A 27966-nucleotide genomic window follows, 5' to 3' on the forward strand; every position below is an offset into this window, starting at 1 on the left:
ACAGGGATGAAAAATGCAAATCCAGAAACTGAACAAGGTTTACAAAAATTGCTTTTCCTCCGGTGAGCCACAGAGCCGAAAGCAACGACACCTGCAAGAAATGAACATTTTTCTTGAAGAATAATGACTCATTGAAGATAAAGAGCGCACGCAAAGAACGCAGCCTGGGCCAGACATGAGGGATGGGAAGGACAGTTTCAGGGGGGTTTGGATGACTTTATTTAGTTTGCAATTCTGATGCTCATTCCAGCGGCTCTGGGAAACCACCCAATTCTCCAACCATGTGTTTCACCCATCATTTTGTTTCAGCAAACCACTCTTGACGGATTTGCGTGCATCTCGTACCATCCCATATAACGTAATTTGTTGTGGTTTCTTCAGGGATGCGAAAGAGCAGAATGTACGTCTGTCCCTTCACGACGCCCCTGCCGTTATTCATCCCGAGGGTGAGAGGTATCAAGAGCAAAACCTGAGAGATAACTTAAAATAACTTAAAAACAGCTTGAGCCAATAACAGCTTAAGCCAGTAACTTAAAAAGCCCACCCTGGGCTTATCAAAGGAGTTTTGTTCCTCCTTATGTCGTGCCAGAAACACACCGTTAGCACAATAAACCCTGATCCGTGGTGGCTTGGGGTTCTGGTGTTGGGTCGGGACTTGGGTGGTTACAGCAAAGAGGCTGCAAACCCGGCACTGCAGCTGGATGCGGCCTCTCAGCTGGGCGTTGAAAATTAGCCGGTATTTTCACTTTAACGCCTGCTTTTTTAATTTCCGATCCACAGCATGGTGTCACTGGCTTCCTCTTCTCTGAGGTGGGGCGGTCCCTATACACTGAAGAAAAAAATAAAACAACGTAAAACTTGATGAGGTGAAGAGCCCTGCTGCCAGCGCGCAGCCCGAGGAGAGCCGAGGACACCGAGACGCCGTGAAGGGGAAATAAAGCACGGCGGCCGCTGGCCGGTGGCGGGGGGGAGGCAGGCGGCACAGCTGAGCCCCATCCTCCGCCGCGGTGCCCCGCAGGGGTTAAAAGGCTCCGCGGCCCCGCGGGCCCCTCACGGCCGCCCCCGCCGCTGCCCCTCAGGCGCCGCCGCTCCCCTCCCTTCGCTCGGCGCCCGCCGGCGGCGCGCGCGTCCCCCGCTCTCCCCGCACTGCGCAGGCGCGGCCGCATGAGGAGACGGCCGCCGCCGCCGCCGGGCGCCGCCATGTCGGAGCGGCTCGGCAAGCCCACCTGCCTCATCGTCGCCAGCGCCGCCGCCGCGGGTGAGACGCTCTCGGGAGTGAGGGGAGGGGGGGGGGGGGAACCCCCCGTCCCGCCGGGCCCCGCTCATCCCTTCGGTGCGCCGGCCTCCCCCGGCCTGAGGGCTCCCCGCCTCGCCCCGGGGTGCGGCGGCCGCGCTGCGCGGCCGGTCCCCCGTCAGGCGCGTCCTCGCACCACAGCTCGCACAGCTGTGCCCTGGGCTTGCAGGCGTGCCTCTCAGCTGTGCGTCTGTGCAAGTCGCTGCAGCTGAGCCGTGCAGGCACGCATGCATGCTTTTTTTTGCTCGGCTTTGCTCTGCAGGGGTAGGTGCAGATGCTGCTCCTCCTTGTGCACCTGTGTTGTGCGCAGATGTGCTCGCTTTCCGTACGTGCTCATCTGCGATGCACAGGTGCCTGCGTGGCCCCCTGTGCACAGCTGTGCTGTTGAATACCTGCAGGTTTTCCCCCCTGCACGTCCCTGCTCCTGCGCTCGCATGTGTCCCTGGAGGCACCCAAATTCCCTTTGCTTCTGCCTTCCTTCCCTCTGCCCTCCCTGTAACACCCCAGCCCGGACAAACAGAATACCTCCATCATGTATTTCTCAGTACATACCTCACCTGTAACGAAGGCTGTGCATTTCTTACATCTTAAAATAACCCTCTGAGATTATTGCGAGCTTTTAAGATGAGCAAAAAAACTAAGCTCGTGTATTTTGCTAGGTAAAATGAGCTAGTGTGGCTGGGATTAAAATAGAACTGCTGTTTCCTTAAGTTGTTGGACTCTGCTTTTCAGGTGTGTCAGCCCAGTCCTTCCTTCACTGCTTTACACTGACTAGCTCTGCATTCAATCTGCAAGTTGCGACTCCTGGGGTAAGTAAAAATGGGCAGTTACTGTGATTTCAGTCTGAAACCAATTGATATCTCAATTGGCAAGAGAGAATTATACTAAACTTTTTTTGAGAGGAGTTTTATTGGCTTTACAGATTGAGACTTTTTTTTTTTTAAAATATTCTGTTTTCTTCATATCGAACTGAATGCATGCTTCCTTTAGTGTGGTTCTGAACCCCTCTGTCCAGTATCTGTTACCCACAAAGAGTGGAGGGAGAACTAATAGAAGAACTACTTCAGTGAGAAAAATGGAAAACTTGAGGTTTTTGAGAGCTGAAGTCTCTCAAAATACCACATGGTTATGCTTCGAGAAACGTAGTGGGTGCCTGTGCAGTGATCCTAACCATGGTCTTTGAACGATGTTTTCCCTAGGGGAAGCCAATTGATTTTGTGGATGTGAACGAGAGCAACATGCGCTGGATACAGGACTTCCGTATGAAATCGTACGCGAACCCTGCCAAGTTGGAGTCAATTGATGGTAATGGCTTTACTGTTGGCCAGTGTGTCATCCCTGTTTGACAGGGAAACAGATGCTTCTTGGTGTTAGGTCTTTAGGGAAGAACAGGACAGAAAAGGCATAAAACTTGTGTTTTAAGAGGAAGCCCTGGCAACTACAGTTGCTGTTTCTTTTTGTTTAAGAGAAAGTCCTGGCAGCTGCAGCTGTTATTATTTACCTTGGATTGGTAATTCTCTCTTATTTTATACACACACACACACAATGTATATATTCTCCTTCGTATGTATATACACACACTATATATTGTTATTTTTTTAGAAATAAATATTTTGCTAAGTAGAAGCTAGCAGACATAGCAGTTTTAAGCTTTGCCTGGGTAAGAATATCTCATTAAAAGTGTATGGTTTTTGTTGTAAAAAGGACCTTTTTCTCTACTCCACATAAATCTGTTAGTTTCTTTAGTTCATTCAATTTATACAGTTTTTGACTGGCTTATGTGGTATTGTCTTAATTTTGTCAAATCTGAAATAGGTTTATGATCTTTTTCATGTTACTTGTATTACAATTAGTTTATCCTTTCCTCCTTACTAGGTGCTAGATACCACGCGTTGCTGATTCCAAACTGTCCCGGGGCTACGACTGACCTTGCGAACAGCGGGTACCTGGCTAAGATATTGCAGCACTTCAGCACTGAGAACAGTAGGTGAACATCATTAGATATTTTGTTAAATAACATAGTCCTGCCTTGCTGTTCATGTAAGGCTGTTACCTTCCAATGACTTAAAAATGTTTATATAGTTGAGGAGCATTCAGAACTGGAAAGAGCTGCTTTAGAGAAGTGTATCGTCTCTTCAAAAGTATCCTCTTTATGTAAATGCATATAAAAAATATCAGTAGCTTTTCAGTGCTGGTATCAGAGGAGGGTTCTCTGCCTTACGCTGATACAGAAGTGGCTCTCTCCAAGTCAGTAGGATTAAAGGTTCAGAGCTGAATGTGGGATGTACCAGGATCATCATTAAGGCTGTAGTTAATCAAGACTTGTGTGTGCTTCTCATTTACTATTTGCGTATGTGTTTTTCTCCTTGGCTGGTGCTGTCTGGACTTGGAGTTAATGTCTGGTAGCTCTTTGCAAGACTGGAGCAATTCTTATTGTAGTGTGCAGGAAAAACCTTACAGCCTGAGAGGGCATAAACAGTGCAGTGCAGTTGTATTGCAGGAAGGCGGAATGCTGTAACACGAAGAATCTCGTTAACACTCACCTGTGTTTTGGCTATTTGATGATGCTCACAACTGCTCAAATATGCTTTGATTTTTATTTTTCTCTCTAGAGCCTATCTGTGCGGTTGGACATGGAGTTGCAGCTTTGTGTAGTGCCACCAATGAGGATAAATCCTGGGTATTTCAGGGATACAGCCTGACAGGGGTAGGTTGAGCTTTCACTTGACTTTTGCTGTTTGGGGGCTTTCTTGCTGTGCAGGGGCCTGTGATTTCTGGTGCTGGTGTTTCTGGTCTTACTCTAGAACTTCCTACAAATATAAATTATCAGTTGGGTACCCTTGGCTTATGTGCAAGATGTGGAGAGCTGTCGTTGGCCAGGGGTCCAACACCGAGTGCACGAAGGGATTGCCTCACTTAGCTGTCATGTGGAGAGTGTTTTCCTTCCGACTGTTCAGTAAACTTTCAACTGAACCGCTGAAATGCTGGAAATGAGCATTTGGATTGATAGAGGAGGGCTTTTAAGAATGACTTTTTTTTGGTGTCGTGCTGAAGGTAAGTGTTTCTCAAGGTGCTCTCTCATTTTAAAAGGTCGAGGAAGTTTTAGGAAGAAAGGCTGTTTGTACAAACTGGCTTGTAATTCACAAAGTGGGCAGATACTGTTGATGTTTTATTTAATGTACAGTTGTATCTCTGACCTCACAGACCACTTATATGGCAGTTGTACCTGTGTGCCAAGATGATGCAGACCTCTCTAGTACAGCTTCTGGGGTTGAAAATGTACATGCAAAGTTAAGAAATTAAGCTTATGGGATTCACAAAAGCTATCAATGTCCTGATGTGCTTGTGTTTGGCATTGCAAACCATGGTAAAATATTTTAAATAAGGCATGATATGGCCTAGCTGTAGTTGCTATGGAAACAATAAAATTCAGTTTCCTCCTGTGCATATAAAAGCTGATCTAAGTAGTCTTAATTTTTCTCTCTTCATTTAAGCTGTTTCCTGTATTCATTCCAAAGCAGAGTACCGTTGTTTGGGCTCTGCAAGTGGCACAGCATTTGTGTCCAAATGTTTGTGTCCAACAGCCAAACAGATCTGCGCTTCCCTGAAGTTAACTGCGTGCCCCCTGTTCGGTTGATGTGCAGAAATTGCTTGGTGTCATTCTTTTTGTCTCACTGAAGAATTTTCACTTTGCTCCCTACAGAAAATCCATAGAAGCTGCTTGTGGTCATTTGGTTTTATGCTTCATTTCTGTTTCGTTTCCTGGGAGAATTGTAGGGGGAACAGAAGAACAAATTGCGGGGGAGGTACATGTTGGTTTTGCTTGGCTTTTTTTATAAAAACCGAGACAGACTCATTTCCTTTTGATCTTTTTCAGCCCTCCGTGTACGAACTAGTAAGGCAGCCTAATTTTGCCAGCTTGTCCATTATTGTGGAAGATTTCGTGAAAGATTCTGGAGCTACGTTTAGTGGTACGTCACTCTCTTGTTGTCCAGGACTTAGCGTTCCGTGGCTGCATTTTGGAAATGAATGTTTGCGTGCCAATTTTACACAGCTGAACGGGACTCTGACAGGATATCTCATCTTGCATTCCCATTTTGTGGATATAAACAGATAACCCAGCGGATTAGGAGTGTTTTAAGAATAAATGCCACGAAATACTGCGTGTGGAGAAGTAGGGCAGCACAGCACACTGATCTCTGTGGTCGTCCACGTGTATTCTTTTACCCCGTGGTAAACAGGAGGTCGCTTGTCCTGCTGTGAAGGAAGAACACGTCCTGCAGGGAAGGGTGTGAGCAGGAGGGTTGCCATCCCTCTGCGGGTGCGCAGCCCGTACCTGCAGGGGAACGTCTGTGCGGAGGTGGTGTCCTGCAGCTGCTTCCTTGCTGCGTGGCAGGGAGCGTGTGCTCTGCCCAGAGAGGTTGAGTTCTGCATTTTGGGATTGTCCTTTAGTCAAGCAAATGCTTCGTTATTTAAAGCTGGAGGCACTATACTGAATGTTTTTGGTTGCTCTGATAATAGTTGTCTTTTACCATCAAGTATGTCACTCGTAGCTGGATCTGGTGTTGTAGTATTTTCTTGTTTTGTTACTAGTAATTTCATCATTATTAGTCAGAATGTAGAAGTTTGACTTTTGAACTGCAAAATCTGAAGTTCTGCCCTGCGCGAGAAACTAAATCCATTAAAGCACAAAAATGTCGCTTTTTTCCCCGGTTATTTCTGGGTGTGCAGGGAGAAGTGTCATTGTCCTTTACATGCTGCTTTCTTGCAATACTGAAGAGCTACAGGGAGAATTAAATAATAAGCTATAAATGGCTCTGCTCAGCCGCAGCTGTCATTCAGTCTGCTATTTTGTTAGGTAATTTTTTAGAACCTGTCCTTAAAGAGAACAATGAGATGTTTGTGGTATTTAAGTCATCCTTTATTTAACAAGAAAGGTGCCACCCATTGAACTGATAGAATTTGAAGTGGCCAGATGAGAGATTACACGCATGGCACAGATAGGAAACACAACCTAATGCCACGCATCTATTTTTCACTAAGAAGAAATGCTGCTGTCTTGTCAAATTGCTGTATATTCTTTGCGTAATCCTCTTCCATCCATGCTGCTGTCAGCCTGTTTTCTGTGTTTAAATGGCAGCTTTAGGCTTTTTGAATGAGCTGCTGCTGCCACCTTCTGCATAATGGGTTCAGTACCGATGGTTTAAAAGCTGCTGTCTCGGTGGTACCTGTTACGTCACGCGTGCTTGGTTGCAGTGGTGCTGACAAAATGAGCAAGAAGAGGAAAAGCATGTGTGGTTTGGAGGCACTTTCCCTGTATTTAGACAGTCAGTGGCTGGGAGAGGGAGAAGAAAATAGTTGTTGTTCATTACTGACAAAATAATGGTTCAATCTGGAATGAGGCGACTTAAAAATACTGGTTGGAGTACTTGAACAATTGCTGGCAGGTATTAACATGCCAGGCTGTTATAACTGGCCAGAAAATAAGTATTTTCCTGCAGGCTCTTTGTAGCGTGGTGATTACAACTTTGTCTTGCATAAGAAGAGTTTATATTGTATTGCAGGGTAATTGCAACTTTTAAAAATATATACTTTGAGGTTTTTATTATGAAAATCTCTTGATAGATGCACTTTAGCTATCTGGCGTTAATTGAATCAAGGGACCGATCCTGCCGTCCTTCCAGAGAAGGACTTTCTAGAGAAATTGTTTCAGGATTGGGAGCTCAAGATTGTCCCTGTCTGGGGGGGTTATAGATCGGCATGTCAGTCACCCGGCAGGTCTGTCTGGTCAAAATAGTTACCTCCTGTGTTAGTTCTGTCAGAGGGGTGATACCGAAACTGAAGTAGTGTCCGCTAACGCAATGCTTGTTGCTTTTTCTCCTGTATTTAGCCAGCAGTCCGGATGCTGTACATGTCGTGCTGGACAGGCACCTGGTGACAGGACAGAATGAGAATTCCACGCTTCCTGCGGTCCAGAATCTTCTCATTCTTTGCAATGTCAGGTGAGGCAATATGGGAGGTAAGAACTGGGAACGGGCAGTGGTGAGCATCTTTTAGTTTCAGGAATATTGTCCCCCAAAAGAATTTTTTCGTCTAGGTTAACTGCTGAAGTGCGTGTCGTCTTTGATCTAGCTATTCAGTTGGTTATGTCTTTTGGTAAAAAGCATTTGTGAAAAAAGGTAAAATGGGTTGGGAAATGCACAGCTATCTATCAGGACTGGTAAAGTAAAATGCAGAATAGGCTTCACTAAGGATTTCCGTTACGAGAAACATCTCTTGTGTGGTGTTCTTTGTGCTTTGGCAAGTTAGCATTTAGTCAGCTATGGCTTAGGATTCTGGGAATGAACAGATTTAATTTCTTTGGTAACGGCCTGGCTGTTTGACTGTCTTTCATCTTGTCAGATAGAAGAACACATGTATAAATAACCACAAAAATCTTCTTTTGTTCAGGTGAATGTGTGTTAGAAGTCCTTTCCTGGCTGTGGACTAACAGGTCGTGTCATGTTTGGATGTGTTTCATTCAGCAGGAAATGAAGGAGCAGGTCTCTTTGCAAATAGGATGGATGAAGAGCCAGCAGGCTAAGGATTTTCTTGTCTGTTATCTGGATAAAACATCTCTCTAAATTTCTGTCCTGGACAATGAAGTGACTGTGACAGTGAAGTGGCGATGTCAGGTTTTGCGTATATAGAATGGATGAAGGTTGTGACTGAGAAAACTTTGAAGTGCATCACGCTTCAGAAGCAACTGTGAAACCACCTTGCATTTTTGTTGCTCTATCTTTTTTTCACTGCTGCTGTCTAGGCCCTGAATTTACAGATGTGGGGAACTGTCTTTTTTTAAAACAAAAAGTTGATGCAATGAATACAGATTGCTGAAGCTGAAGACCTTGCTCTAGCTTGACGTTATGCTGATTGTTAGTAACTCTGCCCCAAAGAGCGCTTGGAATTCTGTGAACCATCTGGTGTTTGTGTTTCAGACATCAAAATCCACACCTAGAGCTTCATTGAAATGCAATTTCAGATGCGTTCTCACCTTTCTTTTGGTAGGTCACAGAGTTACTGTCTGAACTCTGAATGTGTCTGGGACGCTTGGATATACTTGGAATAGGATGGAAAATGCTTAGCTGAACTCCGAATAAAGCAGAACCAGTTGTTTGAAGGCAGCTCGCTGTGGTGATACTGTTAGCATAATGGGCCCTTGTTTTCTTCCTTGCCTCTTCACATGATTGGACTTCTGTTTAAAAAGTTTGCTCAGCTCTTTTTAAATGGTCTCCTAACTGGTTATCTGTTCTCCTTTGTGGTGCTTATGTTATGATTTTTGTTCTGTTTGAAATGTTTGAAATATTTCCCCAGCAAGTACATTGTGGTTGTCTCTTGCTGGAATTTTATGGACAAAGAAAGAAAAAATGTAGGCAGCTAATGTGGATCACATCTTCTGAGGAACCAACTGTAAGATGAAATCTGTTCTTCTTTCCTTTTGAGCAGCAGATGTGGCTTGAAGTTGAGCATGGAAAGGAATAATCAGACCGAGGATATTTTTCGTTGTTGCAGGCTCAAACATAGTAAATCTATGGGAAAGTAGACAGATTTAACATTTTTCCTTCACTCTTGGAACTGAGGGCAACATTTCTGCAGTGCTCTGTGAGGGAAAGGACCTTTGTGGTTGTACTTTTTTTTTTTCTCTCTTAACAGGATAATATGATATATTGGTTATAACCAGTCATCAAGCAGGGTAGTTTTATGCTTTTTCTGTAGAAGTTCAATTTTTTTAGTTCTGTCTCAAGAATTCAGTGTGATTTTAAAAGAGAATCTGCTGTGGGATTTGTTGGGTCTTCTACTGTTATATTCTGGAGCCCAGCTTACAAATTTTTGGCTTTGGTAGAAATTAGAATGTGAAATTAAAATTGGGCTTTGATAGAATTTATCAAATAGCTTCGATAGCTGAAATCCTCATTCCTGACAAGTTGTCTTAGGGATTTGTTGACCTCCGTCACCATCAGGGCATACTTCCCATCTGGGTTTCTAGTGGGCTGTCTGCTGAAATGACGTGGAAAGCTTTTGTACTTGCGCTGCAGTAGTATTTGGAATTGGGGTCTTTTTGTGTTGAACGCTGTGCACCTGCAGCAAGGAGACCCCCTGCCACCAAAAGCTTTATTTAACTAGAGAAGGTGAAGCTTCATGCCCTTGACTCCACTGATTGCCTGAGCAGGGAACTTGGCGGGGCTGGAGTCAGGTAATAGGGGTCCTGGAGGAGGTGGGTGCAATTTTTGTGGCTTCTGAGGTGAAGGAGCGTTGCCACATCTGACTGCAGCTGCAAAGCAAAGCCTTGTTTCTGAAGTGGAGTCTGAGAGGCTACAAGTCTGTATTGCCTTGGGGGCTGCGCTGCCATGCGATTCTGTCAAAATCGCCAGACCTTTTATTGCCTACCTGTAAAATAGAATATTGCTGTCTACCCTGTGTCCTGTTTCCATTCGTTAATTGTGAAGTTCTGTCCAGGCTCATTGATAAGCTGCCAGGTGAACAAACAGTATTCAGACCACTGCAGGCACTGATCAATTCTCTGTTGTACTGTTTTCCTTATTTTGTGGCAGCCAGGACCTGTTGGAACTGCTTCGTGCCTGTATCGGGAAGCACACGGATGTACAAAGTGCACTGCCTTTAGATTTCTGTAACGCTTCCTTGTGCTTCCCGTGTGGCCGCAGATAAAGAGGGGTTACTGTGCGTATCTCCGTTCTGTCACATCACACATCCGTTTCCGTCTCCTCAGTAATCTGAACAGTCCCCAGCGTTGAAGCTGCTCTTGCAAAATAGAGGGAGAATTGCATGATCCAGCAGGAAGCGGCTGGAGAGGTGATGTGTGTAAGTGTGGGTGCCTGCAGCTGTCGGATGGGGTTGATGAGGAGCGAAGGATGCTGGCTGCGGGGATGTGGCCTGACTTCTAGCAGCAAAGCGACTTCGGTAAAACGGGCCTCTCTCTCACGTGGATGGTGGGCTGGCGTCGCGCCGTCTTTAGAAATTACACTGGCAAACTGTGAGCAGCGAGTGGTGATAGCTCTTCTAAGTTCTCGTACAGTATGACCAATTTTAGCCAAGGATTGGGAAAAAATTATTCTAAAACTGTGGGGAAAAGAAGATCAAATTAAAGTAGGAAATATGTGAAGCTGTTTAATGTCATGCCAGATACCTTCAGGAAAGTTTTAGTCTGTTGATTCTGAGGGGGTGTTATGTCCGTGGATGAAAATGTGAAGGCGGTATCCATAATTTTTGCTTGTTGCTGTTTGAATTCTTTTCTTTACCATATGCGTGCAGAATTAATTGCGCTCCTAGTCTGCTTCATCAAGAATGATATAGAGAGTTGATGACCTTCGTGATAAGTTTTCATTTAGTTCTTTGTTCTGGAAAAGCTTTCAATGCAGCAGTGAGCCTCTTGACTCTGTAAAAATTTAGCCGTCCATCAGGCTATTTCTAACTTTTATTTATTTTGAAACTAGTTAAAAGCAGCAGGGCTGAAGTCCAGGCTTCAAAGGCAACAGCATGTCCGTAGTCTGGGGTATTGTAGCATACTCCCCTATGTTAGTTCCATGTTAATTCTGTTCCTCGAATGTAACACTTGATATTTTTTGTTATTTGTATCTTTTGCTTAAAAGGTATTTACATCTACTAAAATCATGAAGTGAGATTACAGAAAGAATAATGATTTTTGGATAAGCCTTGCATTTTATGCTTCCTATGTGAAGAATTTGAATACCTTGGTTCCTATCTTCTGTACCTTGTGTGCTGTGCTTCCTTCCTGGCCCAGCTGAGAAGCAGGCCGGTGAAGTATCACATCCCAGGCATCCGAGCAGGGATATTTCTCCTGAGTTTCTTTTAAATTAAAATGGCATGCCTTAAAATGGCATGTATTCTCCGCTCCCTGGCTGTAAGAATACAGCATGCTCAAACTGCTCAGCAGCCCAATTTTAAATACTTTTCATTTTAAATATTTTTCTTACCCAATTATGCATCACAAGACTGTGACAAATAACAGCACCTGGGTTTTTGGAGGGGCATTAGCATCGATGAGAAATGTTGCTGCTTATTGCCTTGTGCCTATAAACCCTTATCAGTGTCTTAGCTTCTGGTGTAGTTAGTGTTGTCCCTGCTTCACCACCCTACCTGCTAATCTTTAGTTTAAAGTTAATTTGAATGTAAAGATAGGTGTTTATGACCCCTCTAGTGATGTGGGTTAGAAATCATGCTTGGTGTTTCACTGGCTTTGTGACCAGTTGTTCATAGAGGATTCTGGCGTTTAAAGCACATGACAGGCCCTTTTGTCCCACAGGCAGAAACTGCTTCTCAAACAAATTGAAAGCTTCAAATTCTGGAGATTTTCAGCCCACACAAATCCTGATTGTTTGAGTGTTGCGCTCTGGAGCGCTGGGTGCTTTGGTCCTAGGGATGTTATCAGCCAGGCTTATTTCCTTAGAAATCTCTCTGTTCCTGGTAACATCCAGCAGCTGATTTTTTTTTTTTTTATTTAGGGAACCACACACATGAAGTGTGTTACATCTTGTCTGGGCTTAAAGCATGGGATCATATTCTGTATTTTCCTCTGTTCTTACGGGCAGACACTGAAGCATCTGCTAGAAGCATCAGAGTGCCTCTGCCATACACGTTGCAGAAACATTTGTGGGATGAATCCAAAGGGATAAGGGGCTTTCTCAATGACTTGTCCCTAGGATAATCTTTACAGCAGTTGGCTCACAGCTGTAAAGCAACATTCCTGTATTGCACCCCCACAAAGGATTTCTTCACCGAGAAGAAGACAACACGTATCACAGTGCATCCCAGCACCACGCTGGCCACTAAAGCTGTGTAGTTGGTCCCTGCAGGGAAGAAAGGAAAGGTAGAGAACATCTTTAAGGTGATAGGAGCCTTTACTGGCAGTACAAGTATCGGAATAAATGGAAATGACTCCTTGATCCTGACTTGCCTTAAAATGTCAAATGGTACCTATCGGATACTGTCTGGCTTGTTTAATGTAGTCTGTAATAGCCTGTGACAGCTGTATTTGGTAGTCCTTAAAAAAATGAATCTCTAAGGACTAATTTTAAAGTGAAATTCTACGTTGGGAGGCTGAAAATAAACGAATGTACTTACTGTGTCAGTTTTGTGGACCCTAGTGGCTGTTATCCCAGCAGCTCTGCTCTCTTGCACCCTTGTTTTGAGAGTACAGGAGGCACTGGGAGCAACTGTGGGGAGCAGCGGCGTCTCTCCCTCAGCGCATTGCATCACGCACTGCAAGAGGGAGCTGAAAGGGGAAGGAAAAGCTTCCCCCCACCCCAAGCTTTGTGCGTTTGCATAGAGCTGGATGTTGAAATAGAGAGCCGCCACCACACGGGAAGGCTGATAACTTCGCGTTTGCTCATCGGTTAGTTGCTGCTCTGTGAATCTTGGGAAGGCAGCGGGGCCGAGGGATGTTGCAGGCTCCCCACAAGGTGGTGGTACTGCTCTAGGCAGACCTTCGCCTTCCTCCTCAGCCACCAGCAGACTCCATCCCCAAACACCAACTGCAAAGATGTTCCTTTCTGCTTGTGAATTCCCGAGGAAGGGCCTGCTGCTTCTGTGTGCCTGGGCCGGGCAGGGGGGCTGCAGCTGAAAGAGGGAAAAACCTGGGACACCCCCCAGGGCTACAGCAGCACAGACTGCATATTAACACAGGGTTATGTACACTAAACTGCCGTAAGCAACAAGCTGTTCCCCCGGCTTCCCAGTCATCTGTGCCCATAGGCTCTGCTCTCCCATGCTCCTTCTTTTCTTAGGAGGATGAGGGCAGCGTAGTTAAAGATCTTGTCATGAAAGCCTGAATCCTTTGTCATCATCTAAAACATCACGTGCTAATGCTACCCTGCATGCTTCCCTTAGAAGTTATCCCTCCTCAGCATCACCTGTTACTAAACCTGCTTTCTCCCCAAAGGTCTCCCACTTCATAGTTTTTCTTTGTGTAAAGCCAAGGGCCAACCCTGAATTGTAGCGGATTCTTTTAAGTTCATTTGTAATCTTGAACAACTCCGTGAAATTTAAATAGGTATGCTGCCGCTGAAGGGGAGCTTGAGCCTGTGGAGTTGCTCTGGTCTCTTGATCTCCTAGATTCAGCAATATAAATGGGAGTCACGTATCCCTGGGAATAAGAGATAGGATTTGTACAGCTCAGGTGCTGCAGAGGTGAAGCTGAATTCCTAACTTAGGCGCAGCATCCCTAGCCGCTAGTGCAGTGTAGCGCCAGTCTGAGTGTCGGGCTGCATTTGAGTGGTGTGGACTGTAGCAAGATAGAGAGTCCCCTCTGCCTTCGAGAAATGGTACATTTCCTTAGACAAAAGTGTGCCTAGAGGGTGCTGTGATTGTGTGGATTTCACAGGACAAACGGGAGACCCCTTTGCGAATACTCTTTGCATGATCCAAATACATCTGAGCTCAGGCTGTAACCTAGATCCCAGCGGTAAAGCAAAAACAAAGTCAAAAAGCCACAGGTCAGATTGTAAGCTTCCTTCCGTTACACTGAAATTAAAACCGAGCAGCAGAGCCCACAGTGGCCTCTAGCAATCCTCACCCTGACAGCGCAGCAGCCGTTAAACACGCAGAAGCCCGGCAGGGCCTGCTGCAGTTGCTGTTTTCCCGGGAGATGCTCACGGCTGCTGTGCAGATAACCTCTGTGAGGCCCGACCTGTGCAGCCCTGAGGGACTCGGGCTCTGCAAGGCCCTTATCCTGCAGAAAGGCCAGAAGGGCGGTGGATGCTGAGGGTCGTGGTGTGCTCACATCAGAGCTGGCCTCCGGCGTGGACCACAGCAGCAAACCAGCCCCGCCGTTGGGTTAGAGTCACAAACTGCTTGCCTTTTCTTTGCTTTCTGGATGGTGGAGGGGTTTTGCTTATTTTCCCAGCAGAAGAGAAATTTTCTCTTCAAATACAAATGCTGGATCATACAATTTCTGTATAAAGTTTCCAAGAATTCCAGACTACGGCCACGAAGCCCAGCAGTCCTGTAGAGAGCAGCTAGAAAAGATGGAGCCTGTCGCTGCCTCCTTTCCAGGCAGCAGCCACGACTCCTGTCACCTCAGCCCTGCCTGGGTGAGCCATCAAGTCCCCAGGCTGGGAAACACCATCGAACTTAAACCTGATCGTCGCTACTGCTGATGTGTTTGAAAGAGCAAAAGAGAGCAAGCAGCGGTTGCCAATGGGATGGAGAGCTGACAGCGTGGCTAATGCACTTACAATAGCAGTTCTGGGCTGTGAGGCCCACGGATATTTGGGGAGACGCCTGTTGCCTTTGAAGATGTTTGGTGCTGATCCTGCACTTCATGATAGCTGTTTTGTGGTATTATTGCAGCTTAGGGCCTGATGCTGTGCAGGCGGTGAGCGGTGCGTGGTTAGTCCCTTTCCAGGCTTAGTCCACGCATGCTGCTGGAGCTGGTTCGGTCACCGTTCTCTCGTGTTGGCAGGTACCACTGTAAAGGAAAACTCTTCATATGGCAGGAGGCTGATCCTTTCCCCGTTGTCTGAGGCTGGGCTGAGAAATGAGGGTCTTCTGATCCCAAAAAAGCAGTCTTCCACTGACTTTTCCACTGGAAAGCAAAGCACAAAGGATGTTTTCTTAGGGCCGTTTCCTTTGCTCTGTGGAGATCTTCCTCAGCCGTGGTTGGGCGCAGGTCGCTCTGCTAAAGGGATCTACAGTCTGACCGGTTTGGCTGTTGTTAAGAAGGAGCAAGAGGGATGCATCTCACGTAGGCTGTATTGAAGCCTGAGCGCTTGTTCATAGTTGTTAATGATAATAGCAAGGAGATTTCTATTTCAGCTCTTTTAGTAAGTAACTTTCCCAGGACCCTGTAGCTGACCTAGCAGAGGCTGATATTTTTTTCCCCCAAGCTATGGCACTATTTTCTTGAATAAAAGCAGACTTTTGTGATTTTTTTCCTTCTACGCAAATTGTGTGACGTAACGACTGAATATCCTTGGGGATACATTTACCTGTTAAAGTGAACTGCAGAGGAACAGAGCTCAGAGCCTTGCTCTGTTTTGCTCCTGAAGCATTGTATGGATGGATCTCCTGCATCCAGGTCTCGGCCGTCAGGGTCACCGTTTGCCTTGGAAAATCCTCAGCTCTTAGTTGCGCAGGATACGTCCCTTCCCAGCCCATCCTACATCAGAGCACAGCCTTCCTGAACCAGAAAGAAGACAGAGCTGAAGCGCAGGCTTGGCCTCCAGACATCAGCTGGGAAATCGTGAGAGTCCGAGCACCCTGCCTCAAAGGGAATTAGCTTTCACCATAACAGATGCAAAGGATTTTACTTGCCAACAAAGGCTTGCCCGAGGGTGGCCTTCCCACCATTGCTCGCCCGTGCGTTATCGGCATGGTTGCTCAGCCAGTCCCCGCTCGAGTCAGGCCTGGCCCCGCTCAGCCCAACCCGGAGAAATTCGTGCTTCGTTTGAAGCGTGGGGTCTCCCTCCCCGGCTGCCTCAGAGGGCAAACTACAACCTTACGCGTCCGTGCCGTTTGTAGCGCTCTGCAGCCTTAACCTGGGCTCTGGCGCTTGGGCTACAAACACTTGGAGGAAGCGAACTGCGGAGGTTTGTCCCGTGAGGAAGGGGGCTGGTGGCAACCCTCTGTGCCGGCTCTTCTGGCGTGGGGCTGGGGAGCCCGGGGAGCCCTGCCTCGTGGGGAGGGCCTGGTAATGGGGCTCAGGTGTAGAGCAGGTGGTAAAGGGAGATTTTCTGTCCCAAGGGGTTGGAAAGGCTTAGCCTCTGTGGCTGGGAAGGATTACTGGCCCTGGGTGCGTTTGATAAAGTGCAAGGACATTTTAAAATCAAATTTTAAAATGTATGTATTAGTTCTTTGGAATTTACACACGCTCACATTTTATTTGCCCCTGCTTGCTGAGTCCGAGCTTGTCCTTGTGCCTGTGATAGCTAAAAACCTTTCTGGGAGGCAACAGCCATCATCTGCTCCCCATTTCTTAATGTGAGGAGGTGTGGAGATCTGGGAAGCCACTAGTCAGAGTTTGTAAGCTGGGCTCAGACAGGATCCTGGGAGAGAGCTCGTCATCTCCTGAAGAGAGGTGAAATTGAGGAGGAGTTATGGGGTGAATGTGCTCCGTGTGACCGGATAAACAGCTGCATAGGCTGAAGGTTTATGTGGTTGTTGGGTTTTTGCTCCATTTCAGAATGGATGTGGACTTTGTGACTTAGCCATGTACATCAGTCGCCTCAAAACAGCTAGCCTGTGCTGAAGAGAAACAGCCCCAGTGCTGAAATGGGAAACTGCAGCTGCTACCAGAGCAGGTAAGGGATCCTACGACAGTGAACATTTTAAGCCTAACTTGTTCATCTCCTGCCCCTTCAGCTCTTGAGGGGACCGGGTGTCTGTAGGTAAGCGGAGTAAGGTTTGACTGTTACTGAGGCAGCTTCTCCTGCCTCCTCTTCCCCTTTCACTGCAGCATTTCGTTGTCACTTGAGCAACTTTTGGAGTGAGGGGAAGATGCAAAGTAGGTTAAATTGAGGAGGGACCCATCTGGGTTGTCTTCTCACAGAGGAGGACTCCAGGCTAAAAGAGGATCCCAGGTATGAGAGGTGCATAGGGAATGCGCTTCCCAAGGGCAGCAGGATTATCCACAAAGATCAGACACCTTTCAGGCATTTCCTGAGCTGTTTGGTAGCCACAGAGATCGAGGACACAGCTTTCCGATGGGAATGACTCGATTGCTGAGCGAAGCGCGGGATGGAGGGGTCTGGCAGGTGAGCTTATGTCGATGGCTTCAATCCATGAAGCGGAATAGCTGCTTCTTCCCTTCTGCGCTATTTAAGGGCTTGGAGTCGGCCTTTGCACAGAGGTTTTTGGGGTCCGAGTGGCGCAACTCGCACAACCTCAGTGGGGAAGGGAGGCTGGCAGTTTGCCAGGCGCGTGATGGTGTTAAATCGTAAAGGAGAAAGGATGCAGGCAGCTGCGCTCCGCGTTGCCGATCAGCGGACGAGTCAGAGAGCTGTCTGTGGTCGTTACCAAAAGGCAGGCTGCAGATTCACAGACGGTGGAGGCGGTTCAGTTAGCGGTCATGTCCATGCATCTTCATGGTGCGAGAGGAGTGTGCTAAGAAGGCAGCAGTGTCAGGAAAAAAACCCCAAACCCACTTAAAAACTCTGTAGGGCACTTGGTAGGGCTGGGGAGATGAGCAGCTCTGAGGTGAATGAGTTTGGATGTTGGTTTTTTTTTTTAAAAAGAAGAAAAGTAGTTTGCCAGAGGTGACTCCAAGCATCACAGCGTGACACTGCACCCGGACACGCGGGTCACGCTTGGCTATGGAAGGGCTGGCATCTTCCGGAGCTGGGTATCGGTCGCTTGCTGACCTGTGCTGTGATGCTGTGAGTGCTCCGCTGCAGCGTCATTGTGCCTGAACCCTTCCACCTGTACGAATGCGGTAGCACCCTAAAACACCTCGGGACTGCTGTGCTAAGAAGTCGGGCATTGGGACGCGCTTGCCTTGGTGTAAGACAAGCCGTGGCAGGCTGCGAGCCATCCAGCGATCTAGGTGCAGTTCTAGCCTGTTGAGAGGCTTGTCACCTGTCGGTGACCGTGAGGGAGGAAGATCCGTTTTTCAGGGAGACCAGCAACAACTGCACAGACCTCTCTCTATGGCAGCTTTGTATTTGCCACCTCTTCAGCCCCAGATCTTCCTCTTCAGAATATGGGAAATACTTGAGCTCTTCATCAGCAGCATCGTGTTTAATGTGCACGGGGCGCTGGATTCAGCAGGCTCGTTGCTGTGGGGAAATATTTTTGTCTGGCTGAGGATCCCCATCCATCCTACCCTGCCATCTCTTCTGATTATTGTAATAGCAGTTTTTAGAAAACATGAAGTGCCTGCTCAGGAGTTGTGTGACCTTTCAGAAGTCATCTCCGATTGCTCTGCCTGGCCGTGGGTCTCACTGGTCTGTCATCTCTGCCGCTGTCGGTCTCGCAATGGTGCTGTGCAGCTTTATTGAAGCTGCCCCAGGGAGGTGTAATGCTGGACTGGCTGAAAGCCTCGTTCTCTTGCCTGAGGAAGTCATGACTTCATACTTTTGTTAACTGTTAGCAGCTGGAGCCAAACTTGCCTGTTTTGGAAATTGTGGTCTGCTAAGAAGCTAGACCTCTCCTCATCTCATATTCTGGAGCAGAAAACAGACATTGAGAAAGCTAGATCCAAAGCGGAGAGCCTGCAGACTTGTACTTGGCACCTCCGCTGTGCTTGAAGTTCAGTTGCCTTTGCAGCAGGAGACAAATGCTCTGTTAACAGTTTTTAACGACGATAGCGATGTAAATCAGAGCGCACGCTTTGACTCGCAGAGGTAGGTCGGGCGGCTGTGGGGCAGGGTAAAGCTTTTAATGCTAGCTTGACCTTTGGAAGGAAGGGAAAAAGGTCCCCTCCCTGCGGACAGCTTGCTTGCTGCCGTGGGCTGCTTCTCGCCGTTACCTGCGCCTGTAGGGCAGAGGGGTCCAGGCCCGTCCCCTGAGGCGGCTTCATCTCCCTGGGGAAGCCGGCGCTACTCCCAGCCGGGGGGGGCAGGCCCAGGGCAAGGCTGGGAGCGCAGCACCACGCAGACGCGGCTGATGCGGTTCTGCGGTCAGACCTGCAGCTGGTTTGTGAGCATCCAGCCGGCTGTGGCCAAAACAACAGTTCCCAGGTTGTTATGGCGATGTCCTGACAACGGTGCTGCTGTGTCACGCTGATGTTAGTGATCGGTTGTTCCCTTGGCTTGTTTTTCTTGTATTATTCAAGCTGGGTATAGCATGTGTGTGTATAAATATTGTAAGCTCTGCTGCCTTTTTTCCTTTTTTATTTTTTCAAAAAGGTTAATTTCAGGCAACTTTATCAGGAAACAGTTAATTGTGTCTACAGATCTTAGAATCACAGAATCGTTTAGGTTGAAAAAGACCTTTAAGATGATCGAGTCCAACCGCTAACCCAGCGCTGCCAAGGCCACCACTAACCCGTGTCCCTGAGCACCACATCTCCCCGGCTTTTAAATCCCTCCAGGGATGGGGACTCCGCCCCTGCCCTGGGCAGCCTGTTCCAATTCTTAATAACCCTTTCGGTGAAGAAATTTTTCCTGATGTCCAACCTAAACCTGCCCTGGCGCAGCTTGAGGCCGTTTCCTCTCGTCCTATCACTTTTGGCAGCAATTCCATGACTATTAAAGAAAAGCAGTAACTCCTCCATAGACAATATACAAAGCTCTAACAGATGATCTTGAGTTGTATCCACATGTTCACTCTGTCAGCTCAGATTAACCAGTTGTTAAGTTATTTATTAACTGCCTGAGAGACTTAGTTACTTAATTTTGAAAGCATAGCCTTGAATCACATCGGGGGTAGTGGTAGCTTCTGCCGGTGCTGTAATTGCAGTGGCACTTTCAGCTTCAATCGGTTCCCGTGTTCGTGCTGTTACCTTGCTTTGGGCTCTATGCAAGTGGTAAACAAAACTGGTATTTGACAAAATTCCTAAAAATTGCTTATGATACAGCTTCTTCTCCCCTGTTAAAAAGCCTTAAAATACTAACTACGATGGCATTCACCAGGTTTGCCAACCTCTGCTGCCACCTGGGCTGCATAAAGAGGACAGGAAGGGACTGGAGCCCAGCTGGTTTAGTGTACGTACGTGTCTCATAAGAGTAGTTGTGGGGTTTGTACCAAGGAGGGCTTTTGAAACCTGCGTCTTCTCTTTAGTCGCAGTAAGACAGCATGAAAGACAAAACTGCTTTCTTAATGTGTTAGGAATGTAGACTTAATTAGGAATTTAATGTAAAAATTTAAAAAAAGGAAATAGTATGTCAGGCGTCCCCTGCAGCAGTGAAATGAACACGTTACAAAGCAAGTCTGTGTTAATTTGCATGTATTGACAAAAGTGCCACAAAAATTCGAAATTCTATTTGTCCCTTTGCAAGTTGATAAAAAAGCATGATACGGGAATCTATCCATACATAGCGTAAGACTTTTACAGATAAGACATTTGTACATCCATGTAACCTCAGGTGATCCACTCATTCAGCCTTGACCACTCAGGAGAATTCTCATTTTTCTACTTTCCGTTTTCAGCACTGAACATTCGCTCCTAGAAAGAGAGAAGTAAACATAGAGCAGCTGAGTAAGAGTTTGGGAACTGGACTGCGCTTCAGCAATGCAGGCTTAAGTCACTCCTAAGCAGCTGTCAGCCAGCACGAACAAATGCCTAGATCAGGTACGCTTGGTGTGCATTTCCCCCCGCTGCCCCAGAACACACAGTCCGATTAATCCCATTTGAAAGACTCCCCATAAACTGACAGAATGGTTTGGCTAGACTCAGCCTATCTGTTCCTGGTGCCTCCTACTGCCAAGTACAATCATGATTTATTTCCAGCTCACTGTCAGAAGATTATTTGTGTCTGTACCTCGGCTGACAGCTAACGAGTTTAGAATTAGACGTAAGGGACTTCTCACTTTGACAGTACTGTTCTTTTGATTAGCTGCCAGTCTGAACACAGCCTTGGGCCTCAAACAGCAGGTGTGGCTGTACACATCTGGCGTGAATTCCTCCTTGAGATGCAGTGAAGTTTACCGAGTTCACTTAATTTAGGTGGCCGGTTTGCTAGCTGCCTGTCCTACATAACGGGAACGGCCTGTATCAGACCTGATCGGGCTTGCTTACAGGTTTCTCATCCTTAGCCATACCACGAGGCACTGCGGGTTGGCCGCAGTACTTGGAGGAACGCGAGAGGTGTCAGGAGGCAGCACGATGCGACATCTACCTTTAACATCCTCTCCAGTTTAACTGCATCTGCAGCAAATTTTCTGATCCCATCGGATAATTTCTCCACAGCCATTTGGTCTTCGTTGTGGTGCCAGCGGAATGCCTTCTCATCCAGGTGGATCTTCTCAAGCTCGCATGCCTGAGCTGTGCAAGGGGAGTTGAAAAAGAAACAAACCATGTTATCAGATTGTTACCGAGTGCCACAGGCTTCCTAAAACAGTCTCAAGCTTCTGACCGTCTCCAGCTGCTGAGAGCAGTGTTTGAAATCTTTCAACATGACTTGCGACATGAGCACGCTTTGGGCTGCAAGGCTGAAAACGCTCTGGATCTGGTTTGGGGGAGTCATCGAGATAATCAGTTCCTCTTAAAATACAGTGTTTACGTGTATGCTGTTCTCTTGTATCTGCTTCTGAATGGTACGGTACTTTCAGGCCTATTATCAAGAATTATACAACAGTCCTGCTGCACCGAGACATTCTAAGCAAATATGCTGAACAATTGGGTCTTTGATTATTTGGCAGTACCTAACAAAAGCGCCATTGATAACGTGCCTACGAGCCAGCTCGCACCCTGTAAGCAGCAACCCATGACTACAGCTGTGCACAAATCTCATCCGAGTTGTGAAGCAGCGTTTTAATAAGGCTACAGCAAAGCAAGAGAAGTGCAACGGGAACATACATTCAAAAGCATCCTGGCACAGTATCGCTAGATCAAATCACTTAGTCTTGCATGTGATTAATTTCTAGAGTTTCTGGAGGGAAAACACACCTTTGGGCATGTCTGGAGCTAATTGCATCACTGATGCAATATTAACATAAAATTAAACCAGGTTTGGCATCTTCGCTAATATTCAGTAAAACTTCATCCCAAGCACATGGAGGGTAAAGTTCCTTCTGCTCTCCCCGTCCTCTCAGGGGAGGGTACGCGGTATTTAAGCACGCTCAAAACCCATCGTAATTCCAGGCAGCGTACTCAGTGGGACCCAAGACCCTAAAGAAGCGACTGTGTGCCAGCAGCTGTAGCAGAACTGCTGTAACGAGGCTCTATTTCCATTAGAGAGGGGTCAACATTTATCCTTAAAGCAGAACAGAAGCAAGCACCACAGAGCTGAGTGGAATCACATACTCTTAACATTCAAGAGGAAAGGGAGACTGAGCAAGCCCGTGTTAGGTAGAAGTGGACTTACCCTCTTTTACACTGAGCGTGGGAGTTAACTTGACATACTCTTTGCTGAGCTCTGCCAAAAGCTTGGGGGAAATGGTGAGATAGTCACAGCCTGTAAGCGCCTTTATTTCTCCCGTATTTCGAAACGAAGCACCCATCACGATAGTTTTGTAGCCAAACTTTTTGTAGTAGTTATAGATCTTAGTGACACTCTTCACTCCTAAAAAGGAGAAACCAGCAGCTTTCAGAATAATTCATTTGAAGTACAAATGATTATTTAGAACATGCTCAAAACCAACATTTTTTTCATTAAGAGGATTTATACAAGTCGACTGCAGTTTGAATGAGGAGCTATTGTATTTTTAACAATACAGTAAAGGGAAAGCTTACCTGGGTCCTCGGAAGGCTCGTAGGTTTTCTTCTCTCCATTTGCAACGTACCAATCCAGGATACGTCCTACGAATGGGGAAATCAGAGTAACTCCAGCTTCAGCACAGGCAACTGCCTGAGCAAAGGAGAAGAGCAAGGTCATGTTGCAGTGAATCCCATACTCCGCTTCCAGAACCCTGCAGACACAGGCTGGCTTGAAACAGCAGTTTGCTCACCTACTGGATTTACGTTCCAGTGACAAGCTAGTAGGTTAAAACTACCGAATTTCTTGAGTTAAACTAGGAATGTGGTACAGTTTATAAGCTTTAAAGTTTTAAGCTAACAGCAAATGTTTTGCGCTGCCAGACTGTTTTATTTAATGCTGTTCCTTGAACCAAACGCAGACAACTTAGCATGGTATTTCAGGAAACTCTGTGGCCTGGCCCTTGTATGAACAAACTTTTCCTATTTCAACAGAAAGCTGTAGCAGAGCACCTTCCTTGCTAGCTGTAGCCCTAGTAACAGATCTCCTGGTGCAGTGCTTTCAAAACAATTCTTTAAGTGCAGAATCCATTTGTCAGGTGCCTGTCAACAGGCGGAACCATGCTATGAATCAGCATACTAGGTATGGAAATACTTACTTGCCGGCCTGGATTCCTTCCCAGGTTGAAGAGAGCTTTATGAGAATACGATCTTTACCAATTCCTGCTTCCTTATAAAGGTCAATGAGGCGCCTGGCCCTTTGAATCATTCCGTCCTTATCAAAGGACAACCTTTGAAACAAGAGCAGGACTGCTTAAAACTGACTTTTTTTTTAAAATGCCCCCCGCCCCCCCGCCAAACCCCATTGAAAAACATTGTCTGTTTTATCAGCATTTATATGCCAATAGGAGGTTTTTGCTCTCTGAGATACTTCCTGGATTGTGAGCCCCTCAAGTAGGTGCACGACAGCGCCGCTACTCTTTGATTCAGAGGATCCAGAGCTCGAGATTGACTTTCTCAAGGAAAGCTATGGACTAAAGTTTTCCTCGAGTTTTTCATAATGAATGCAGACGCTGAGCATTAGAAGTGAATTGGCAATGAGGAGGTTAACAGACAAATCCTATGCAAGTCTTGAAATGAACTGTTAGAACAGATCTCTTGGTAAATTGAGAAGACGTTATCGCACAGAAGAGAATGAGCAAAACTCTTAAGTATACTGGAAGCATGAGGTTTCCCTTGCTTAAGGAACAAGAAGATCACAAAAATCCAAGTTCAGTATTACTTGTTTTCGTAAAGTTTTGTCGCCAAGTTATAATCAAGCAAACTAAGTAAAATCCATTCTCTGATTAAACAAATATTAACAATATAAACTCTTGCTAGCCTTATAACAGTGAGCTGTCGAGGCAAGAACGTCTTTCTCCAACTCACATCGCTTCTCTTTTTGTATGTACAAATATCCAGGGTAACCCAGAGGAAAAAGAGCCAACCTTGCATCTACTTCTGTGGACACACGGCCAGGTATCCTCTTCAGTATTTCAGCTCCAAATAATACAAAAAGTTTGTCACAAGCATTTTTGATCTGCTCCTCTTCTGACCTGAAAACCACAAAGAGCAAAATCATTTCGGGGGGGAGGGGAAGTGCATTCACACCTTGCCACGGATTTGAGGATCAAATTTCACAGCCCATTTAACGTTAAATTCCAGAGTTCCAGTAGCCCCTTCTGCTCTGCTCCGTGCTTATGGTCGGCCCTGCGTCCCACCAGCAGTATTAGCCTTTGGATACTATTTCCTATAATGCTGTCAACTCAAGAGTGTTTTCCTGAGCAGGCCTAGAAGGCCCCGTGAAAACTGGTAAACGGAGATGCACTTCTGTAAAGCACATCTGAAACGAGCATAAGAAATTTTTCTTGAGGAGTTGAGGCATTTTGGGGCAGGAGATACACCTACGAATACACGAGGGGAAAACCCCAGAACACTGCTAGTAGTACAAAACACTATTTGTATAAAGAAGGCATCTTAAATATAGATCCACCGAGATAGAAAACCTCTTTACTTACCCGCCAAGTTTTTTCCCGTAGGCAACAGCATCATCCACAAGTTCCTGGTAAGCTGGCATCTGAGCGGCAGCTAGTATCAGAGATGGGTTTGTGGTGGCATCTAGGGGCTTGTACTCATCAATTGCTGGGGAAATAAAAACGGCCTGTTGAAAACAACCGGCAGGCCTGAGCAATTAAAGGATTTTGCTCGAATATGCGAGGACGTAGACACTTGTGGCTGTAGGATATTGGCGTCCATGACAGAGCAGACTGGTGCACAGTGATGTTTAAAGACCACTGCCTCCAGTCTGGCTGGTGCCAGAACAAGGTTAACAGAGCTACGGCAATAAGATACAGCAAAGTCTAAAGAAGTAAACTCATAGACGTGACAGATGAAGAGAAGCGGTATAATTTTCAACTTCTCACATCTGTCCGTATCATATTCACCAGCATAGCTGAGCTCCAGGAATCACAGGGGGAAGGTAAAGACGAGGGCGTCTTTCTTCCCTTCTAGCAGTTAGATTTTTGGGGTTTTGTTTCTACAACCAGAACAGGAGAAAAACCCATCTGTTAGAAAAGTTGCTAGAGCCTTACTGCATTTTAAAACTTTTTCAGTTGCAGACCGTTTCTTAGTGTCAGTTCTTGTAATTTCCTTGTCCTACCAGGCTTCTGTCCTTGTAGAAGGTATTTGAACCTTTGGCTTACCTTAAGCCCTGGCCTACCCCTCTTCCAGGCGATACCAGTTGTTTACCAGAGCAACCATGCACTTACCGAAGTACCGTGCATTGTCTGGCCCCGACCACAGCCGAGCTGCCCGGCACACAGGGCCTGACTCAGCAAACGGGGGAGAGCCTCTGCAGGCCCTTCAGTTCTGCTTACGAGCTCCCTTGTTAACGCAGCTAAACGTCAAAAATAACAAAATATTTATTACCAGCTCATTTTCCTCGGTGTTTTTGCACAGGGATGAAAACCCAAGTTAGAGAGTGCAACTGTATTTTTTCAGTCATAGAAGAAAATAAGTATTGGTTTTCCATAGCTCCCTCCTAGGCAGTGATCACGATCCTGGAGCAAGTCCACTCCATATGAACAGATCCTTCAAAACACACTTCAGTTCACACGGATACTGCCTAAAATAAAGCAGCACGCCAACGAAACTCAGATCTGAAGCATCCGCACAATTTTAGAGAAGTCTGTTTTGACAGAGCTTATTACTCCTCCCCAGCCTTGCGGTGTTTGAAGACTCTTGTGGGGCTGTGGCAACGTGCATAAATTAGCCTCGTTAAGGCTGTCACCCAGTTTTCCTCACTTCAGGTCCGTCAGAAGGCAGGCAGCAGCCCGTTTTAGCTGGGAAGTACAAGATTTCGGTGGGGGGTCTGTGACCGTTGTGCCACCTTTCCTCATTGTGAGCACAAAGAAAGCCAGGCAAAAGAGTAAATGTATATATATATATATATCTCTCTCTCTCTCTACATTTTTTTATATATATATATATACACACACATACTGGTCCGGCTTAGTTAAAAAGCAAAATTAGCGCAGCTACCAGAGGAGCCAGCACCACTTACTGCAGGTACTTGCTTCAAGAGCCGTTCAGACCGGCATCCTGTCCTGCACAGCGCCGGACCGACACGCTTACCTAGAAACAAAACTGGGGCCCGGCGTTCGCAACAACTGCGCCTTAACCAGCATCGGTGTTTAGCTTGAACGGGGAGGGAGCGCGATGCTGACTGTAGCCTTCTTCGGGCTGTAAGACGGATCCGCAGGTGACAACAGGCAGAGCCAGAGATCAACCGCAAAACTGTTTCAAGGAGCTTGTTCAAACTTTGCAGCGGCCAGCGCTCGGCCTCCTTCCCGCCACCCGAATGCAAACACCGTCACAAGGATTACTTTTTTTTTCCATCGTGCTTTTTTGAAACCAGGGTAGACAGCATAATGTTTTAAATACATAAATAATCTTTTAAATAAATAGCATAATGTTTTAAATTGGTGCAATCTCGGCGCACGCTGGGCTTTGGCCAGGTTTGTTGCCGCTCGACGGCACGCAGATCCGACAAGGCTGAAGTTACCCGGTCGCTTGGCGTCTCCAGCTCTCCCCATGCAACGCTCGACAGAGCGGCACCGGCGCTCCGTACCTGGCGCGGCACGGCGGTCGTCTGTCGCGGCAGACGGACTGGAAGGTGATTAACCACGTCTCCCTAAGGTTTCATGCAGCTGGACCAGGCGGCCCACAGCTGGGGTCGGCGCGGAGGCGTCGGGAGCTGAGCTGCTGCTACCCCTCTGCGCTCTTAACCTTAAATTCACTGACGCAGGAGACGAGGGGCGGACTTGGCAGCGCTGGCTGAACGGTTGGACTGGACGATCTTTTCCATGTGGGTAATATAGGGAGAGAAAGGTCTTGCCCAGCCTAAAGGATCCTGCGATCCTAAGGCGTGTGGCGGGCGCCGTGGGGCCCGCTTCTCCGTCCCCCGTGGGGCTGGGGAAGCAGCGGGCCCGAGCGCGGGCCAAGGGAGCGTCGCTCTGCGCAAGCCGGGGACGCGCAGCGGGTTTCGGGGTTCCGGGGGCCCCGGGCAGCCCCAGCCGGAGGAGCGCGCTTCCTCGCTCTCCCGAGACGAGGGAAACAGAAGCGCTCTTGCGTTATCGGCCTTGCTTCGCTTCCGCCATTTCAAACCCAGCAACAACGACAAAGCCAAACCCCAAATCGCACTGGTTATCGGAAAAAAGCGACCCCAGGGCAGAGCTTCTCCTGCCGAGGCCGGCGCTTAGGAGGAACGGAGCCCCCCGTCCCCCCCCCCCCCCCCCCGCCGCCAGGGTGGTTCGCTCCCCCTCAGGCGCTCGCCCCCTCGGCCGGGCGCGCCCACTCTGCGCGGAGGGGGGGGACACGCACACACGGAGTGCGGTGACAGGGCCGCCCGCCGCCGCCGCCTCTCACCGTTGAAGTCGCCGGTGTCGGCCACCACCGTGGTGTGGTGCTTGAGCTGATCCAGCGCCGACTCCATCTTCTGCCGCTTCACGGGGGACACCGACATCGCGCGTGGGGCGGGGGGGGCCTCGCGCCGCCTATAACCAACCCTGCGTGCCCGGAGGGGAGCCCGCCTGCGCGCGCGCCCGACGATCGCTCGCTCGCTCGCTCGCTCCCGCCGCCGGCGGGGAGGGGCGGGGCGTACCACCGGCCCGCCCGCCAATCCCGTCCCAGGAGGGAGGGCGGCGAGCCAATCAGGAGCGCCGGGGCAAGACTGACGCGGCCGGGAGGAGCCGGAGCGAGGGCGGGGGGGGAAGGAAGTTTCTGATTGGGTGATTTGGCGGCTCGGGGGCGGGTCGTCACCTTGGTG

General features: G+C 47.6%; 2 protein-coding genes across 9 annotated transcripts; one reads left to right on the forward strand and one right to left on the reverse strand.

Moving 5' to 3' along the window:
• Positions 1-1164: 1164 nt before the first annotated feature.
• On the forward strand, positions 1165-22262 carry GATD1 (glutamine amidotransferase class 1 domain containing 1; the record flags this gene model as incomplete). 8 transcript variants are annotated; one of them, XM_082318919.1, is made up of 11 exons in its annotated part: positions 1173-1258; positions 2027-2103; positions 2494-2599; positions 3170-3277; positions 3907-4001; positions 5172-5265; positions 7185-7296; positions 7819-15897; positions 16491-16608; positions 20396-20537; positions 20987-21092. In XM_082318919.1, 8 exons carry the CDS (start codon positions 1201-1203, stop codon positions 7826-7828), a joined length of 660 nt encoding a protein of 219 aa, XP_082175045.1. The 8 variants fall into 8 exon arrangements, with proteins under 8 accessions (XP_082175041.1, XP_082175045.1, XP_082175046.1 ...); XM_082318920.1 differs by having other exon boundaries at positions 7819-8337; XM_082318922.1 differs by having other exon boundaries at positions 7745-16608.
• TALDO1 (transaldolase 1) lies at positions 20176-27757 on the reverse strand. The gene is made up of 8 exons (XM_082318914.1): positions 27567-27757; positions 24659-24782; positions 24089-24196; positions 23261-23392; positions 22641-22816; positions 22273-22470; positions 21085-21230; positions 20176-20411 (listed from the first exon to the last, which is right to left on the reverse strand). The coding sequence occupies exons 1-8, from the start codon at positions 27661-27663 to the stop codon at positions 20379-20381; spliced, it is 1014 nt and encodes a 337-aa protein (XP_082175040.1). The 5' UTR covers positions 27664-27757; the 3' UTR covers positions 20176-20378.
• Between the last annotated feature and the right edge of the window lie 209 nt (positions 27758-27966).

The sequence above is a fragment of the Platalea leucorodia genome (genome assembly GCF_965183815.1).
Source record: "Platalea leucorodia genome assembly, chromosome: 7".
NCBI classification, from domain to species: Eukaryota; Metazoa; Chordata; class Aves; order Pelecaniformes; family Threskiornithidae; genus Platalea; species Platalea leucorodia.